Below are 18,132 nucleotides of genomic sequence, written 5' to 3'. Positions count from 1 at the left end.
ATTAAGAGCTGTACACATCATCTGCTTCCCGGAGTAGTCTGCCTGGGCATTGAGCGCCTGGGATGGGTTGGGCAAAAAAAAAAAAAAAACAGCTTTCATGCACGTCTCTCACTTCGATGGCATTGAAAAAAGGCGACAAAAGCAGAGACAAGCACTCAGTGGCTGATTTTGAGAACAAAAGCGCTATTATTGAACACCACAACCAATCAGATTCCAGCTGCTATTTTCTGGTGCATGCTAGAAAGTGAAAGACATAATCCAATTGGCTGCATTACCATACTGGCAGATATGAAATTAAAGAGACAAAGGGGATTTGTAAGAATCTGAACCTTCACTGGGCTCATTCACATCAGTGATTAGGGCCATTGTGCAGCAAGAAAGCTGTGGCATGGATCATATGTGGTATGCGATCAGTTGCAGCCAGGAAGCCTGTACCAATCAATGACAGGCTGACAGCCACTACAGCTGTTTGCATGTAATCGCACATCCAAAGGTAGCATGCGGTTAGGGACAGATGAGCACCACCCAGATGCAAACCTAATCGCATGTAGCCACTGGATGTGAAGTTACATGGGCTGCGGCACCGGTCAGTTCTAACTTTTTTTTTAATAGGTACAATTTACACCATTTAAACCTGTAAGCGCCAAAGGAAAACTGACCTCTCTCCTGGCTGACCTCATGGCTGATAACTAAGAATCTGTCTGGGCAGCTGGAGAAGGATAAAACTGTCATTTAAACTCTGGACAAAGAAAAAAAAAAGTTTTCCCTGCAAGAGTTAATTGCTCGTTTCTGTCTAAACTCTAGGGGAAAGATGATAGGAGACATACTTACCTGATCCTCCCTGCACAAGACCAGTGCCTGCAGCTCCTGCACTCTAGTGGTCTTGAAGGCTGGACTGTCCCTGATGTCATCAAGCCCAGAGCAGGCTCCATAGACCTGCTCTGGATGTGAGGAACAGTCTAATGCTGGATAATGGGGGAGCGCCGTTTGACGGTGGAGCAGAGGATCAGGAGAGTATAAGGCTGGCCATACATTATACAATAGTTTTGTACAATTTTCCTTTAGACTTATCAAAACCATATAATATGAGGCCCATCCATTGGGGGTGCAGGGGTGCCACCCCCCCCCCCAATCCATGCGTCTGGCCCCCTAATCTAGGGTTTTTTTTTTTTTTTTGAAGCACGTAATTAGAGCCAGAGGCTCTAATAGGTTTCAAAAAAGGGTGGGCTCAGGGCGCAGAGCACTGCGCCCCAAGCCCACCCTGTTGTGTAACAATAGCGATTGAATATACGCTATTGTCAAAAGGATCCTCCTCCTGGCCGAAAGGAGAAGCTATGCCATTGGCTGAGGAGGAAGGGAGGAGACGCAGGAGACTGAGGAGAAGCCGTCGCCGCTGCTGCCTGCCCCTACATGTTCACGGTGAGTGAGTCGGCGACCGGTGGGTATTGTGTGTGCGGGCTTGGTGTGGTCCAGGAGGGGGGGAGGGGTATGGTGTGGTCCGTCTGCCGCCCTCCCGGCCCATGGAGCACCAGCCGCCGCTGGTATGAGGTCAAACCTAAACACTTTCAATTTGTATGCAAACAGGCAGGCCCTATATAGTTGAAGGTAAATGAAATAAGAAAATATTATAATATAGTATACAAGTATAACGTATGGCCAGCTTGAAGTAATACTATAGCTTTTTTTTTTTTTAACTAACAAACATGTTATACTTACCAGCTCTGTGTAATGGTTTTGCACAGAGCAGCCCCGGTCCTCCTCATTTCTGGTCTCTCATTGGCGCTCCTGGCTCCTCCCACCTGCTGGGTACCCAAGCAGGCGCGCTCCCAACCTGCAGCTGTGTGTGTGTCCATTCACACACAAAGCCGTGGTTCGGCCCCACCCTCTCCATCTCCTGATTGGCTCACTGGCTATGATTGACAGCCAATGGCTCTTGCTTCTCCCAAAAGCCAATCAGTAGTGCGAGTCCCCGGAGAGGCAAGGCTCTCGTGGACATTGCTGGATTGCAATAGGGCTCAGGTAAGTATTGGGGGGGGGGGGTCTGGGGGGCTCCTGCACGCAGAAGGTTTTTTACCTTCATGCATAGAAGATAAAAAACGTTGTGCCTTTACAACCACTTTGAGGCTTTCTCCTCTCCCCTATAGAAAATGAGCATTAATCCCTGCAGGGACAGCAGGCACAGCCCCACTGGAAGGAAAACCTTTTTATTTTTTTGCCCAGAGTTGGGCTTTAAGGCTCAACTCCAGGAAAATTAAAAAATCCACCCTTGCAGTGGGCCCGCTTTCACCCCAAAGTCTAAGTGCTCGTTAGGTCTAGGGTTGCACCTTATTCCTTGCTCCAGCGACAGGGGAGGACTGGACCAGGAGGGCAATTGCCCCCTGGGCTGCTCTGATGCCCAATAAAAAGGCTGCACTGCTTCTGCCAAAGACATTCCTAAAGGATTCCTGGTGAAGAAGAGTAAAAAGTCCCCACTGCTTACCTACTGAGTGTGGGTTGAAGACAAGGACAGAGCGCAGACCTCCCACCCCCAGCATGGATGGTGTAAACTGTGTCTGAGCAGAGGCTGGTTTCATACCACACTGGGGACTCTTCTATCCCAGAATTCAGTCAGTGAGTAGAGAGTACCTGGAGTGAAGCTTTAGCCTGGAATGCGGGTCAGGAGGAGGCCGGGAGGAGGGAGAGTGGGAGGGGGGCTGAGTTGCTGCACCATGGGCCTCTGGTTTGTAATTGCCCCCTGAGTCGAAAGTTGCCAGTCAGCTCCTGTCCAGCGATGTGACTGGTCCCCTGCTGCTGCTCTGTAAGCAGCCTCCTCAGTGTACAATACATGGTTATTGTCCTTGTATTGTATTGTACTGGTATTGTACGTGATGATGCTGAGGCTCCACCTACAGACTAGAACTTGGGGCAAAAGAGGAGCGCGCTGGAGCCGGCTGGAGTGGGGTGTAAGGTAAGTGTTAGAACCTCTTCAACTCACCTCTAGACATAAAGAGCATCACCAGCTAAGAATAAAGACCCATGACATCAAGCCTAAGGACTGCAGAAAAAAAAAAAAAGATGTATAGGCTGTTAAAAAAAAATCAAATGGGGGTGGGAGGGGTGCAGGTGAAGTTCTGCTCAAATAATTATTTCTGATTGGTGCGTACCTGCAATGGACAATTGTAACAATCCATCTCTCTGATATTTAAGAAATAAGTGACTAAGGGCAGTACAAGGGATTTAAAGTGTTAGAACCTCTTCAACTCACCTCTAGACATAAAGAGCATCACCAGCTAAGAAGAAAGACCCCTATAGGAGGGACGAGAATAGGGATCGGATAAAGGAAGTGAGAGGAGGAGTTGGGATGGGAGGTATTTATTATACTTGTGTTTCTTAGGATTATAAGAATGATGGTATTCTTTTTTACTATGGATGCGTTCTTTTTTCTTTTGGAATTTGTTTCAAATTTAGAACTAAAGTTTGTAACAAGTATAATGCAAAATAATAAAATGTATATAATAAAAAAAAAAAGAATGACCTATGACATCACTGGACAAGCCTAAGGACTGCAGAAAAAAAATCCAATGGGGGGCGGGAGGGGTGCAGGTGAAGTTTTGCTCTAATAATCAATTCTGATTGGTGCGTACCTGCAATGGACAATTGTAACAATCCATCTCTCTAATATTTAATAAATAAGTGACTAAGGGCAGTCCAAGGGATTTAAAGCAAACTGAACAGCTGACATCATCTTGGATGTGAAACAGAAAATCTGCTTTCCATACAGTCAATGATAACCAGGCAGGACTAAAAATGGTCATTCATCGCGGGCGGCGATTGTTTTCTCATTTTTATGGTCATTAAAATGAATGACCAGATGCAAAAGATTCCTTTCTTCTGCACTGTATGTGGAAATATATTAGAGTCAGGCCCACGACCTCCCTCACTTCTCAGCGGGGAGCTGAATCCTCTCTGACAGTGCCTCTTGTATGTGCGTGTGGCATCCCCCAAAATCCCCCTCCCTCCTCCAAACATAAGGAGCCGCATCAATAGTCCTCCATCTGCTCACATACATCACGCTCTTCATTTCAGTTTATTAGCCGGAATAAATCATAAATATTTCATTGTACATCAGCACGGCCAGCGGGGGGAGCCGAGTCATCCATCTCGCGGCTGCTCCCGTCCTGCCACCCGCCAATAACCCTTCCACTCTATTAAACAAGATTGATACAGTAGTGGAATCTGTTCGCACGGGGACTCAGGGGGGTGAAGAGGCTCAGGGGACCCCGGGGCAGGCCGGAGCTGCACAGGAATCCACCCGGCACAATGCAGAATTACAGACGCACACAGCGAGCTTTTCCTGTTGGTTAGTTGAAGTAAGTGAACACGGCGGAGCGCAGGTGGAGGCAAATAAAATCATAGCACACAGGGAAAAAATAAAGCTTTGTAAAAAACACCGTCTGATCAATATTCTACTTCTCTGTAAAACTTCCATGGAAGAAGTTTTCTCTGGATATCGCTGGGGCTTGTTAATGGAAAAAAGAAATCTCAATCTATCAATCTTTTAAAACATTTCTATATCCTTTCCGTATCTTTGTCTTCCTAAGTTCAGTGTATCTATCCATCTTATTCATCTTTATATTCTATTCATTTTTATATCCTATTCATTTACCTTTCTATACATCTATCTTTACCATCCATCCATCAATAAACCTATCTATCCATTCATCCACCATCTGTACATTCACATATATCTTATATTCATAAATAAAATATCTATCTACTGTGTATCCATTCATCTATCTTCTATACATACATAGCGACCTTCTATAGATCTCCCTCTATCCTATTCATTTATCTACTATGTATTCATTTATTCTCTATCCATCAGTTTATCTACCATAGATCCATTCATCTACATTCTATACATTTACTCTATACTATATTCATAAATCTCTCTACCTACCATCCACTCATCTACCTTCTATACATTTACATTGATTACATTTAAAGAGTGTGAGGATCGACATCTCTTGGATCTATTTACATCTACCGATATCAGGATTGCCTTTTATCCCCAGAGGGGAACTGCTGGTTCTGACCCGCTGGTGATACGGGGGTCGGAACAGGAGGTGAGCGGCCATCCTTTTATGGTGGAGGAGCGCACAAGCACTTTACTTTGGAAGAAGTTCACCAGCACTTTTATCAGGGGCGTAACTACAAGGGTTTTTGCAACCGGGCCCCATGCTCCAGGGTGCCTGTGCGGCTCCCCTGTACACCTGGATGTGGGGGGGGGCAGCATGTAGAGAAATCACTGTCCTCCTTTTTCCTCCTGTAGCTGCAGGAGGAAAATGGAGGAGATTGGTTCCTCTGTATGCTGCCCCCGCCACTCCTCCTATCCAGTTCACTTGTGTTCTGCTGTCTCTGGGCCCCTGTGTGCTCCCCTGGTCCCCCCCAATGTGCTCCCTCCCTCTCCTGCTGGCTGCTGCAGGGGATGTGTCACAATAGAGAACCAGGAAGGGGCCAGTAAATATGTAATTTGCCAGCTCCTTCCTTTTCTGAATGGACAGAGTCATAGTCAGTGACATTGTAAAAAAAATAAATAAAAAGATAAAAAAATAATACAATTAAAATACTAAAAAAATAAAAACTACTGACACCAGTGGGTGAACTTCCAGGATTGCAAAGGTCACACTTGCGACCGGGTCCTGGCCTTCCACCACCGTGGGGAGGCCCCAAGATGGCAGGAAGGGGGCCCACTGCAGAACTTGTGATAAGGGGCCCTGCAATGAGAGTAAAGGGCCCCAGGATCAGTGGGAAGAGCCCCAGGCTTGAAGGTAAGGGCCCCGACCAGGGGGGCCCTTCATGGTTTCTTGCACCGGGGCCCTGAAGGTTGTAGTTACGCCTCTGACTTTTATTACTGCACTTTTTGTTATATTGCACACATTTTTGAGACAGTGTTTATGGACTCTTGATTGGTCACATATACATCTTTTTTTTGTATGCAATGTATTATTGAGTGTCACATATAACCTCTGCTGAGGGTATTCTATCATTTATGCACATATATATATATATATATATTCTTATATTATTGTAAGTGGTACAGCACTGTTACTAGTTGAGCTACACAGACAGTCTGCAGGACCGTGGCATTACACCCACCATGTGCTGATCGCGGGTGCATATTTTTTTTACATGCAAAACAATCTGCATTTATTTTTGTTCATTTTTTTTTGGAAAAGTGAACTTCTCCGTTAAACACTTGTGCAAATTATGCAAAAACTGCTCTGGCAGCGAAAGGTTCAAAGGAGAATTCCACAATGCTGTTCCCTCCTGGGGAAGTGTAATTAGTGAACAACGCGGACCTTCTTTGTGTCCTTCATTCGAAATGCTGCGGAGAAACCTTGCCTCCCCCCCCCCCGGGGGAAAGGGGGGGGTTGGTCGTCCTCTTGTGGTCTATGGGCTACTGCAGTTTAAAATGCTGCGCAACAGAATGCCGCTACTAAAGACAGCAGCTACAGCGCGGAGATGAGATTCTCTGCGGTGTTCCCTAGTGAGGAGCACAAGGGAGGTCAGTGTAACTTACAGTTTAAGCTTTCTATATATCAGGGAACTTGACTGTCTGTTCCTAAATAAGCAGCCCCTTGGGGGCTCCCTGCCCACTGCGCATGCGCATTCAGTGCACGCCGGGCAAGCAACTTATAGAAAATGATCTCGTACCGATTCCTCTGTAGTGCGATTGTCTGTTTGTGCTAAAACAACAAAGAGAATTGAAAATCAGTGAATGTTCCATCAGGACGCATCTGATGGAAGCTCAGCGCTGGTCTGGTTGTCTGTTGCAATTCTCTGTATCCTGTGCGAGGGTCCCAGGAGCCTGGCGATCAATGAACCTAACAAACTGCAGCTGCCAGTTAGTCCCTTTATCATTATAAATGGAAGACCATACTCATCGTCTCCAAGACCTGACCGACTAAGCTCCAGAATTCACCCTCACCCTGAATTATACGATTCTGCACAACTATACACAATGGATAGAAGTTTACACGGGAAAAGTTTATTAACCCCTTTCCGCCACCACCTCCAGGCCCTTTAAGAGCTTCTAAATGCCGGGAGGCAGGCATTTACGTCATGTGACTGCTGTGATTGGCTGTCACATCGGTCACATGATCGGAAAGCTCTTGATCGCAAGTATGGGAAGTGGTCCCAGCGGCGGGCACTCCTAGAATATATAAACATTAATCAGAAGTGACTGCTGATTAAGTCTTTCTGGTTCGCTTGTTGGTTTCCCATCCTGCATCCTGGGATATCTCATACCTGCAATACCTCCAAAGCAAAGCTAAAGCTGAATAAAAGCTCCTCAAAAGCTTCAGGTGCTGTTAGCGAACGTTGTCATAGACTTCTATGGAGGCCTTGGAGACACTTTGAAGCACCAAGAAAGCAAAACGGGGAATAATTTTTGAAGAGAGGCAAACAACGTGTGACCAGGACTGTAAGGTGACCATTTTATTTAGTGACAGGAGCTTTGATTGGCATTCAGAGTACTTTAAAAAAGCGCATCCAATGCCACATTTTAAACAAGCCTTAATGAATACGTAGCTCTGTTACCTGTTTTGAACCAGCCATCGGGTGTAAACGCCTCCCTCGTCTCCTGCACCTTATTCCAGTATTCTTTAAACACAGCTGGCCCGCGGACCTGCAGTTCCCCTTCTCTGTCCTGAAATCCCGGAGAGACCTAAAAAATACAAGCCTCAGATGAGCTTATGTAAGAACGCCCCCCACACCTGGGCGCCCTCCCAATGCAAACAGACACACACTCTCCCTGCGTACAGCTGGTGGTGACTTTGTGTGCTTTCTAAAGTTTTGGTAACGCTCCCACATCTTTAGGAAAACATCTGCTGCATGCAGCATCTGCCAGTTGGGAGTCTTGGCACAGGCTGGGCGCCAGTTGGCAGAAATAGAAGGGAGAGGGTTTCGGGGGGGGGGGTTCGGAAAGAAAAGGCGTGAAAACAATAACTCAAAACTTACATCCTGTATCTCTGTGCAGGATGGCGCTCCCCCTACCTCCCCAACTGGTGCATTTAACCCCTCCTGTGGCTGGCCTATAGGAAGAGGGGAGGGTTAATTTTTTCTTGTAATGGTAAACCCAATATTACGGCAGAACTTGTCTTTATTAGAAAAGTAGGCTATTTGTGCACTTTACAATGAAGTGCTGCTAAAATAATTTATTTCCAATTAAAATGGAGGTAAAGGCTACAAATAAATACGCTTATAACTAATGATCGACCAATATCGGTTTTTCGTTGCTGATACCGATATTTTGGCCATTACATATCGGTATTGGCCGATATTTTAATACATTTACAAAAAAATATTTTTTTTATTTTTATCACTTGACAGGTACTCTTGTGGAGGGAGCTGGGGGTCCTCCTCTGCACTTAAAAGTATTCAAAACGCCAAGTTTGGCTGTTTTGAATGCTGTAATTTTTTAAAATTTGGCGCCGAGTACCCGGAAGTGATGTCATGACATCACTTCCGGGGTTTTACATGGAGACCAGATCAGAGCCGAATGCGGCTTTGATCGGGTCTTTGGCGGCCGTGCAGGCTGGTTGCCTGGGTCTCCCGCTCCTTGTAATGACAGCCGAGAGGCTTCTCAGCTGCATCGGTTGTCATTACAAGACAGCCGACCATCGGCTATGGACGCCGGTACCGGGGTGATGCCTCTAGCTGCAGGGATCACTCCGGTACAGCACTTTCCGAAATATCGGCAATATCGGCCACCTTGGTGGCCAATTCCGATATATCGGGGAAAGTGCATATCGGCTTTGCCGATAATCGGTTGATCCCTACTTAAAACCACTGCCTCCCTGCTCCTCCTACATTTGCTGTATAGTGCTGGTAAAAAAAGAACTGTGTAAATACTTGATTTCAGTCCGCTTCTGTCATGGAGCGCTCGACAACAGGGCTGAATTTCGGGAGCAGTGATGTCACTCTTCGACTTCCATTATTGGCAACACTGCCTGCTCTCCCCTGCAGCAGCTGCTCCAGGACATAGGGGGAGCCACCGCTTCTCCATCACATTACCAGACTGGGGGAGGACTGAAATAAGGTATCTACACAGATCTGTAGTTGCTGACTTTTAAAAATCAGGTACCCAGTAGTGCCTAGGGGCCAACACTGTCTTTCAGAAGCAGGTTCTTCTTATCACTGTGGGTCCCTAGTGCCACCATCTTGGATACAGCAGCTGGTTTTGGCTTCCTGAGGAACCACAGCCAACTTCTCACTGCGCATGTGTAAGCTCGCGTGGCGCTTTGTAAATGGTCCTGCAGGCTCCTAGTCACACGTCCCAGGAGGCTGAGGGAGGAGATGTGCAGGGCAAGGGCCTCATCCTCACCTAGGCAAGGATTGTGGATGTTGGAACTGATAAAAATCGGTACTCGCACCCCCCTGTCCCCCAAAAAACCTGTAACTCCATTACAGGCTGGGGGACTTTTCACATTGCTGCACTTTTTAAAAAGTGCACCAAAAATGCAGCTTCCATTTATAGTCAATAGATAGATACGCACCAAAGACACACCTAGGGTACTTTTTTTATGGTGCACTTTTGGAGGTTACATGGCAATTAAAAAAAAAAAAAAAAAAGATGCTGGTTGTTGTACGGCATCCTTAGCAACCAGTGAATAATGGAGCTGGCACCCATTAACGACCAGTGAATAGATATTGTTTAAGCCAATCACTGGTTGTTAAAGACACTGGCGGGTGTCGGCTCTGCTATTCACTAGTTGTTAAAGGGGAGTTCCGGCCTCGGGGGTCAAATTTAGATAAAAATACCCCCGGGACAGTCAGGGTTAGTACATTCCATAATGGATAGCCTCTGAACTGTCCCAGGTCGCACTTACCTGTAAGAAGAAATACTTACCCTGAAAAGTTCTTCTCCAGCGCTGCCATCTCAGGTGTGGGCAGCTGAAGCCAACGCGTCCTCTTCTGCGGCCTCTTCGGTGACGTCGGAGTCCCACAATGCACTGCACCGCTCGTCACTTCCGGTGCAGTCGCAGCATCCCTGCACAGTTTCTGGGCATGCCCAGAAGCTGTTTAGCAGGGAATGCCGCGCCTGCACTGGAAGTGAGGAGCGGGGCCGGTGCAGGTGCATTGACTCCTGGGAGCGATGATGTTCAGCTCCCAGGAGTCAATGCAAGCAGGAAGTGACGGCGCGGGCCGCGGCCGCAGAGGGAGGAAGTGGAAGGAAGGTGAGTATATTTTCTTCAATACCATAGTAAGTGACCAAAAAAAAAAAATTGGGAGAATCCATTTCTTTTTCAGGTGACCAAAAGCAAGCGGATGGCCCAAAATTGATTTTTTCGATTTTGAGGCTGGACCTCCGCTTTAAGGACATTGGTGGGTGCCGGCTACCTAAAGTGATACTAAAGTCTCATGTTTTTTTTTTGTTTAAAAAAAACCAAACATGTTATACTTACCTGCTCTGTGTAATGGTTTTGCATAATGCAGCCCCAATTCTCCTCTTCTCGGGTCCCCTGTCGGTGCTTCTGGCCCCTCTCTCCTGCCGAGTGCCCCCACAGCAAGCAGCCGCTGCACTGCGTGTCCATTCAGACATGGAGCTACCACTTAGCCCCGCCCCCTCTCTCTCTTCATTGGCTCACTGGCTTTGACTACAGTGGGAGCCAATGGCGCCTGCTGCTGTCTCAGCCAATGAGGAGGGAGAGTCCTGGACAGCCCAGTCTCTTGTGCAACATCGCTGGATAGAGAGGGGACTCGGGTAAATAATAGGGGGGCTGCTGTACACAGAAAGCTTTTTATCTTAATGCATAGAATGCACCTTCTGCCTTTAGAACCACTTTACCCAGTGAATAGCAGAGCCAGCACCAACCGCCGTCCCAAACAACCAGCTATTTATTGCATGTGCGATACGTAAAATTTTAACACAACGCAATTAAAACGTGCTATGCGTGTTTTTTTAAAGGGCCTAGCATGTTTTAAAGCGCAACAGTGTGAAACCGGTCTTAGGGCAATGGGAAGTGTGCAACAACTGACTGCAACCACCGCAACCAATCAGAAATCATTTATCACTGATCTGTCTTCAATGAACTGCATACGGTTTTCTCTGGGTTGCTGCACTCTCCACATAACCTTAGCTGCTTGTTATATAGCCAAATGAGCTATTTGGATTAGTTGCTTTTTCTTTACACACATGAATATTAATTCTCAGTGAAATTTTATTTCCAAATTAATATTGATGTTGCAATATTTCTGCCGGGAGAGAAAAAAAAACTCAACAAGTTGTGATGGTGTCATTTCACTTACAGCCATCTGTTGAAAGAATAAATAAAATCAGAAGCCAATCTTGTTCCCTGCTGAGCCTAACATGCCTTTCGGAAGTATGGGGAACGTCTATGGTAAAAAAACAGATTGCCAAAGACTCCTCTTGCCAACTAAACTTTGATGATAACCTCGGCTGAACTCTCGCAGTTTGTATACCGGGGTGCGCAGTTCCTGAAGTTCAGCCTTAATCATCCCCTATCCCACAATAACTCATTCCACCAGTATTCAGCAGACTTTTTATTGATTAGCTACGTAAAGTTCGGGGGGGGGGGGGGGTATTTAAATGACCTTGCTGGAGGTTGCAGTTATGGGTCAGGCCAGAGGCGTAACTAGAACCTTCAGGGCCCTGGTGCAAGAAACCATGAAGGGCCCCCTGGCCGGGGCCCTTCCCTTCAAGCCTGGGGCTCTTCCCACTGATCCTGGGGCCCTTTACTCTTATTGCGGGGCCCTTTACCACAGTCCCGCAGCAGGACTCTTTCACAAGTTCTGCAGTGGGCCCCCTTCCTGCCATCTTGGGGCCTCCCCACGGTGGTGGAATGCCAGGGCCCGGTTGCAAGTGTGACCTTTGCGATCCTGGAAGTTCACCCACTGGTGTCAGTAGATTTAATTTTTTGGTATTTTAATTGTATTATTTTTTATCATTTTATTTTTTTTTACAATGTCACTGACTATGACTCTGTCCATTCAGAAAAGGAAGGAGCTGGTAAATTACATATTTACCGACCCCTTCCTGGTTCTCTATTGTGACACATCACCAGCTGGCAGGAGAGGGGAGGGAGCACAATGGGGGGGGGGGGGCAGCAGACAGCAGAATACAAATGAACTGGATAGTAGGAGTGACGGGGGCAGCATACAGAGGAACCAATCTCCTCCATTTTCCTCCTGCAGATACAGGAGGAAAGAGGAGGACAGTGATTTCTCTACATGCTGCCCCCGCCGCCCCTCCTATCCAGGTGTACAGGGAAGCTGCACAGGCCCCCTGAAGCATGGGGCCCGGTTTCAATTGCAACCCCTGTAATTACGCCCCTGGGTCAGGCGGAGGGTCTGCTCCCTCTCTCACATACCTTGGTTCCATTGACATTTCCTTCAGCAAAGACAGTGTAGGACATGCCATGCTTTTGAGGCACCTCAGTAGTGATACGGACTGTTACGCCAGGTAAGGGGTTGCCCACTGATCCTGAAAGACAGATGAGAAAATACATGTGACTATATGTCATTTAGCCTGGTATGCATGGCTGCTACATACATACAAAAAAAAAATAATTTAACTTTTCCTCTTTTACTATACTATATGCGGTCAATTCATAAAAGGATATCGCATGAGATATCAGGGTCATGTGACACATTTTACCCAAATATCTCATGCAATATGAAAAATTCACGGCAGGTTTATGCAGTATTATTTATCGAAAAAATACACTGCTCATAAAAATGAAAGGAACACTTTGAAAACACATCAGAGCTTAATGGGGAAAAATATCATGCTGGATATCTATACTGGTATGAACTGGGTAATGTGTTAGGATCTCTACCGATATGGACTGGGTAATGTGTTAGGATCTATACTGGTATGGAATGGGTCATGTGTTAGGATCTATACTGGTATGGAATGGGTCATGTGTTAGGATCTATACTGGTATGGACTGGGTAATGTGTTAGGATCTATACTGGTATGAACTGGGTAATGTGTTAGGATCTATACTGGTATGGAATGGGTCATGTGTTAGGATCTATACTGGTATGGACTGGGTAATGTGTTAGGATCTATACTGGTATGGAATGGGTCATACTTATATATCAGTTCTATTTACCACTGTTTACACCCTAGTCCATTACCTAAGGCAGTTCCAATTACCCTTATTTTTTATGAAATGTGTTAGGATCCATACTGGTATGGACTGGTTAATGTGTGTGGATCTATACTGGTATGGACTGGGTAATGTGTTAGGATCTATACTGGTATGGACTGGATAATGTGTTAGCATCTATACTGGTATGGACTGAATAATGTGTTAGGATCTATACTGGTATGGACTGGATAATGTGTTAGGAGGATCTATACTGATATGGACTGGATAATGTGTTAGGATCTATACTGGTATGGACTGGGTAATGTGTTAAGATCCATACTGGTATGGACTGGGTAATGTGTTAGGATCTATACTGGTATGGACTGGATAATGTGTTAGGATCTATACTGGTATGGACTGGGTAATGTGTTAAGATCCATACTGGTATGGACTGGGTAATGTGTTAGGATCTATACTGGTATGGACTGGGTAATGTGTTAGGATCTATACTGGTATGGACTGGGTAATGTGTTAGGATCTATACTGGTATGGACTGGGTAATGTGTTAGGATCCATACTTGTATGGACTGGGTAATGTGTTAGGATCTATACTGGTATGGACTGGGTAATGTGTTAGGATCTATACTGGTATGGACTGGATAATGTGTTAGGATCTATACTGGTATGGACTGGGTAATGTGTTAAGATCCATACTGGTATGGACTGGGTAATGTGTTAGGATCTATACTGGTATGGACTGGATAATGTGTTAGGATCTATACTGGTATGGACTGGGTAATGTGTTAAGATCCATACTGGTATGGACTGGGTAATGTGTTAGGATCTATACTGGTATGGACTGGGTAATGTGTTAGGATCTATACTGGTATGGACTGGGTAATGTGTTAGGATCTATACTGGTATGGACTGGGTAATGTGTTAGGATCCATACTTGTATGGACTGGGTAATGTGTTAGGATCCATACTGGTATGGACTGGGTAACGTATAAGGATCTATACTGGCATGGACTGGGTAATGTGTTAGGATCTATACTGGTATGGACTGGGTAATGTGTTAGGATCTATACTGGTATGGACTGGGTCATGTGTTAGGATCTATACTGGTATGGACTGGGTAATGTGTTAGGATCTATACTGGTATGGACTGGGTAATGTGTTAGGATCTATACTGGTATGGACTGGGTAATGTGTTAGGATCTATACTGGTATGAACTAGGGATAGACCAATATGGTTTCCAGGGCCGATACCGATATTTTGGTCACCACGTATCGGTATCGACCGATATGGGCCGATATTCTGCACATTCAGTCACATCCAATACAGAGTGACCAGTGCCCCCATCAATGCACAGTGACCAGTGCCCCCATCAATGCAGAGTGACCAGTGCCCTCATCAATGCAGAGTGACCAGTGCCCCCATCAATGCAGAGTGACCAGTGCCCCCAACAATGCAGAGTGACCGGTGCCCCCATCAATGCAGAGTGACCAGTGCCCCCCATCAATGAAGAGTGACCAGTGCCCCCATCAATGCAGAGTGACCAGTGCCCCAATCAATGCAGAGTGACCAGTGCCCCCAACAATGCAGAGTGACCAGTGCCCACAAAAATGCAGAGTGACCAGTGCCCACAAAAATGCAGAGTGACCAGTGCCCCCATTAATGCAGAGTGACCAGTGCCCCCATCAATGCAGAGTGACCAAGTGCCCCCATCAATGCAGAGTGACCAGTGCCCCCAACAATGAAGAGTGACCAGTGCCCGCAAAAATGCAGAGTGACCAGTGCCCCCATTAATGCAGAGTGACCAGTGCCCCCATTAATGCAGAGTGACCAGTGCCCCCATCAATGCAGAGTGACCAGTGCCCCCATCAATGCAGAGTGACCAGTGCCCCCAACAATGCAGAGTGACCAGTGCCCCCATCAATGCAGAGTGACCAATGCCCCCATCAATGCAGAGTGACCAGTGCATGGGGATTAGAGCGCCGCCTGATTACACAGAACAAGGTTCTTCTGCTTACCCGGCGCAGGCGCTGTCATACAAAGTCCCGCCTCCTGGACCGCCTCCTATGATAGACGTCACCAGTGTGCTGTCTATCATAGGTAGGAGCCGGTCCAGGAGGCTGGACTTCGTATGAGAGCGCCTGCACCGGGTAAGCAGAAGAACCCTGCTCTTTGTGTAATCAGGTGGCGCTCTAATACCCATCCCCTCCTTCCCCTCCGAAGGCAGCCCTACCCTAAGAAAATATCGGCTAAACCGATAATCGGTCAATCCCTACTGTAGAGGTCTGTGCATCCCTCCATGGATATGCCTCCCCAGACCATCATTGACCCACCACCAAACCGGTCATGCTGAACAATGTTACAGGCAGCATAACGTTCTCCACGGCTTCTCCAGACCATTTCACATCTGTCACATGTACTCAGGGTGAACCTGCTCTCATCTGTGAAAAGCACAGGGTGCCAGTGGTGGAGCTACCAATTCTGGTGATCAATGTCAAATGCCAATCAAGCTCCGCGGTGCCGGGCAGTGAGCACAGTGCCCACTAGAGGACGTCGGGCCCTCAGGCCCCCCTCATAAAATCTGCTTCTGATTGTTTGGTCAGAGACATTCACACCAGTGGCTGCAGGAGGTCATTTTGTAGGGCTCTGGCAGTCCTCATCCTGTTCCTCCTTGCAAAATGGAGCAGATACCGGTCCTGCTGATGGGTTTAGGACCTTCTACGGCCCAGTCCAGCTCTCCTAGAGTAACTGCCTGTCTCCTGGAATCTCCTCCATGCTCCTGAGACTGTGCTGAGAGACACAGCAAACCTTCTGGTAATGACACGTATTGATGTGCCATCCTGGAGGAGTTGGACTCCCTGTGCAGCCTCTATAGGGTCCAGGTATGGCCTCATACTACCAGTAGTGACACTGACCTCCTCTATAGGGTCCAGGTATCGCCTCATGCTACCAGTAGTGACACTGACCCCCTCTATAGGGTCCAGGTATCTCCTCATGCTACCAGTAGTGACACTGACCCCCTCTATAGGGTCCAGGTATGGCCTCATGCTACCAGTAGTGACACTGACCCCCTCTATAGGGTCCAGGTATGGCCTCATGCTACCAGTAGTGACACTGACCCCCTCTATAGGGTCCAGGTATGGCCTCATGCTACCAGTAGTGACACTGCCCCCCTCTATAGGGTCCAGATATGGCCTCATGCTACCAGTAGTGACACTGACCCCCCTCTATAGGGTCCAGGTATGCCCTCATGCTACCAGTAGTGACACTGACCCCCTCTATAGGGTCCAGGTATGGCCTCATGCTACCAGTAGTGACACTGACCCCCTCTATAGGGTCCAGGTATGGCCTCATGCTACCAGTAGTGACACTGACCCCCTCTATAGGGTCCAGGTATGGCCTCATGCTACCAGTAGTGACACTGACCCCCTCTATAGGGTCCAGGTATGGCCTCATGCTACCAGTAGTGACATTGACCCTAACCAAATGTAAAACTAGTGAAAAACAGTCAGAAAAGATGAGTAGGGGGAAAAAAAATGTCAGTGGCCTCACCTGTAAAACCATTCTTGTTTAGTAAGGTCTTCTCATTGCTGCCCATCTAGTGCACCTATTGTTAATTTCATTAACACCAAAGCAGCTGAAACTGATTAACAACCCCTTCTGCTACTTAACTGAACAGATCAATATCCCAGGGATTTAATTGACTTGATACTACACTCTGATTACAAAGCGTTCCTTTCATTTCTTTGAGCCGTACAAAATGCTTAGTAAATACTGCATGAAAAAAAAAAAAAAATCAAAATGTAAACAAAAACATTCCATCAATAAGGGGAGGGATTTAACGAATACTAGCTGGGGCTGGCACCAGCTGTTGTCCTTGACAACCAGAGAAAAGCTGGTTGTTAAGGAGCTGGCACCCACCACGTCCTTATCAACCGGCAGCTCTGAGCTCAATCCAGGCAGTTTTTATTAGCGGGTTCCCCTGCATTGAGCAGCACCTTTTATGGCTCCAATCACATTTGGCGATTTATAATCGCCACAATTCGCAATCACTCTAAAACTCGCCACTATTAATCCTCATGGTATAGCACTCTAGCTTTGAGTTACGTTATCTAGACAGTAAAGGAGCAGCAACAAGCTGATTAGGTCACCCCACCCCCCTCTCATTCTGTCAGTGTGTTCCTTGTCAGCATGCGTGCTTGCAGAACATCTGATTGGTCCAAAGTGTACCTTCTCCTTCTCCCAGTCTAAGTGATGCTGTACAGCGGGGGCTGATAACAAATGCAGGCAATTACATTATCTGCAATTAAAAATACATTTAATAATTGTTTAACAAATACCTACATTACTCGGTATCTTTTTACACCTGCCAAGAATTCAGCTTCAAATTGGTTCTAAAGGGTAAGATTTTTTTTACCTTAATATATTCTGTTCATTAAGACAACCTTCTTGATGCAGCTCCCCCCCTCCTCCACTTTTACTTTCCTGAGCCCAATCTCGGTCCAGCACTGTGGACAAGAGCAGCGGCTCTCTCCGCCCCTCACTGGAGCCGTTGGCTCCTGCTGCTGTCAATCACATCCAGTGAGCAGAGAGTGGGGGTGTTCTATCAGAATAGCGCTACCTATCAGATTCTGCAACTGGAAGTGACGTACGGACTAGAACAACTTACTGCGCATGCGCCATGCGTTCCAACATGGCCGCTATGTGTTCCAACATGGCTGCTATGCGTTCCAATGGGTTCCCCAATGTGACAGAACACGAAGCAGCGGCGGACATCTTCTTACACCCACACAAGTCTTGAATTTTACATTTAATTTAGCAGTAAACTCACCTTATATACTGAATAACAGTATTACATTTCTATTATTATTGTATTCTAGTATAGCAAGAAACCTGCAGGTAGAAGGTGGCGGCCATCTTGGTACACCCCTCCCTGCTCAGTGACAAACTGATTATATAGTGAAATAGACTATTACTCGGTGGCGGTGAAATCGTCTATTTCAGTCTATAAGGAGA

General features: G+C 46.7%; 1 protein-coding gene across 1 annotated transcript in view; it reads right to left on the bottom strand.

Annotated features, from left to right (window-relative positions):
- ACSF3 (acyl-CoA synthetase family member 3) overlaps positions 1-18,132 on the bottom strand; it is a 59,049-nt gene that overhangs the window by 15,501 nt on the left and 25,416 nt on the right. Inside the window, exons 5-6 of the mRNA XM_082269607.1 lie at positions 12,375-12,487; positions 7,582-7,708 (exon numbers count right to left, since the gene is read on the bottom strand). Of these exons, the coding sequence (XP_082125733.1) occupies positions 7,582-7,708; positions 12,375-12,487 (240 nt within the window). The remainder of the gene's footprint in view (positions 1-7,581; positions 7,709-12,374; positions 12,488-18,132) is intronic.

The sequence above is a fragment of the Pelophylax lessonae genome (assembly GCF_965119305.1).
Source record: "Pelophylax lessonae genome assembly, chromosome: 10".
NCBI classification, from domain to species: Eukaryota; Metazoa; Chordata; class Amphibia; order Anura; family Ranidae; genus Pelophylax; species Pelophylax lessonae.
Note: the sequence above shows the minus strand (reverse complement) of the source record. Positions and strands in the feature narration are given on the sequence as shown.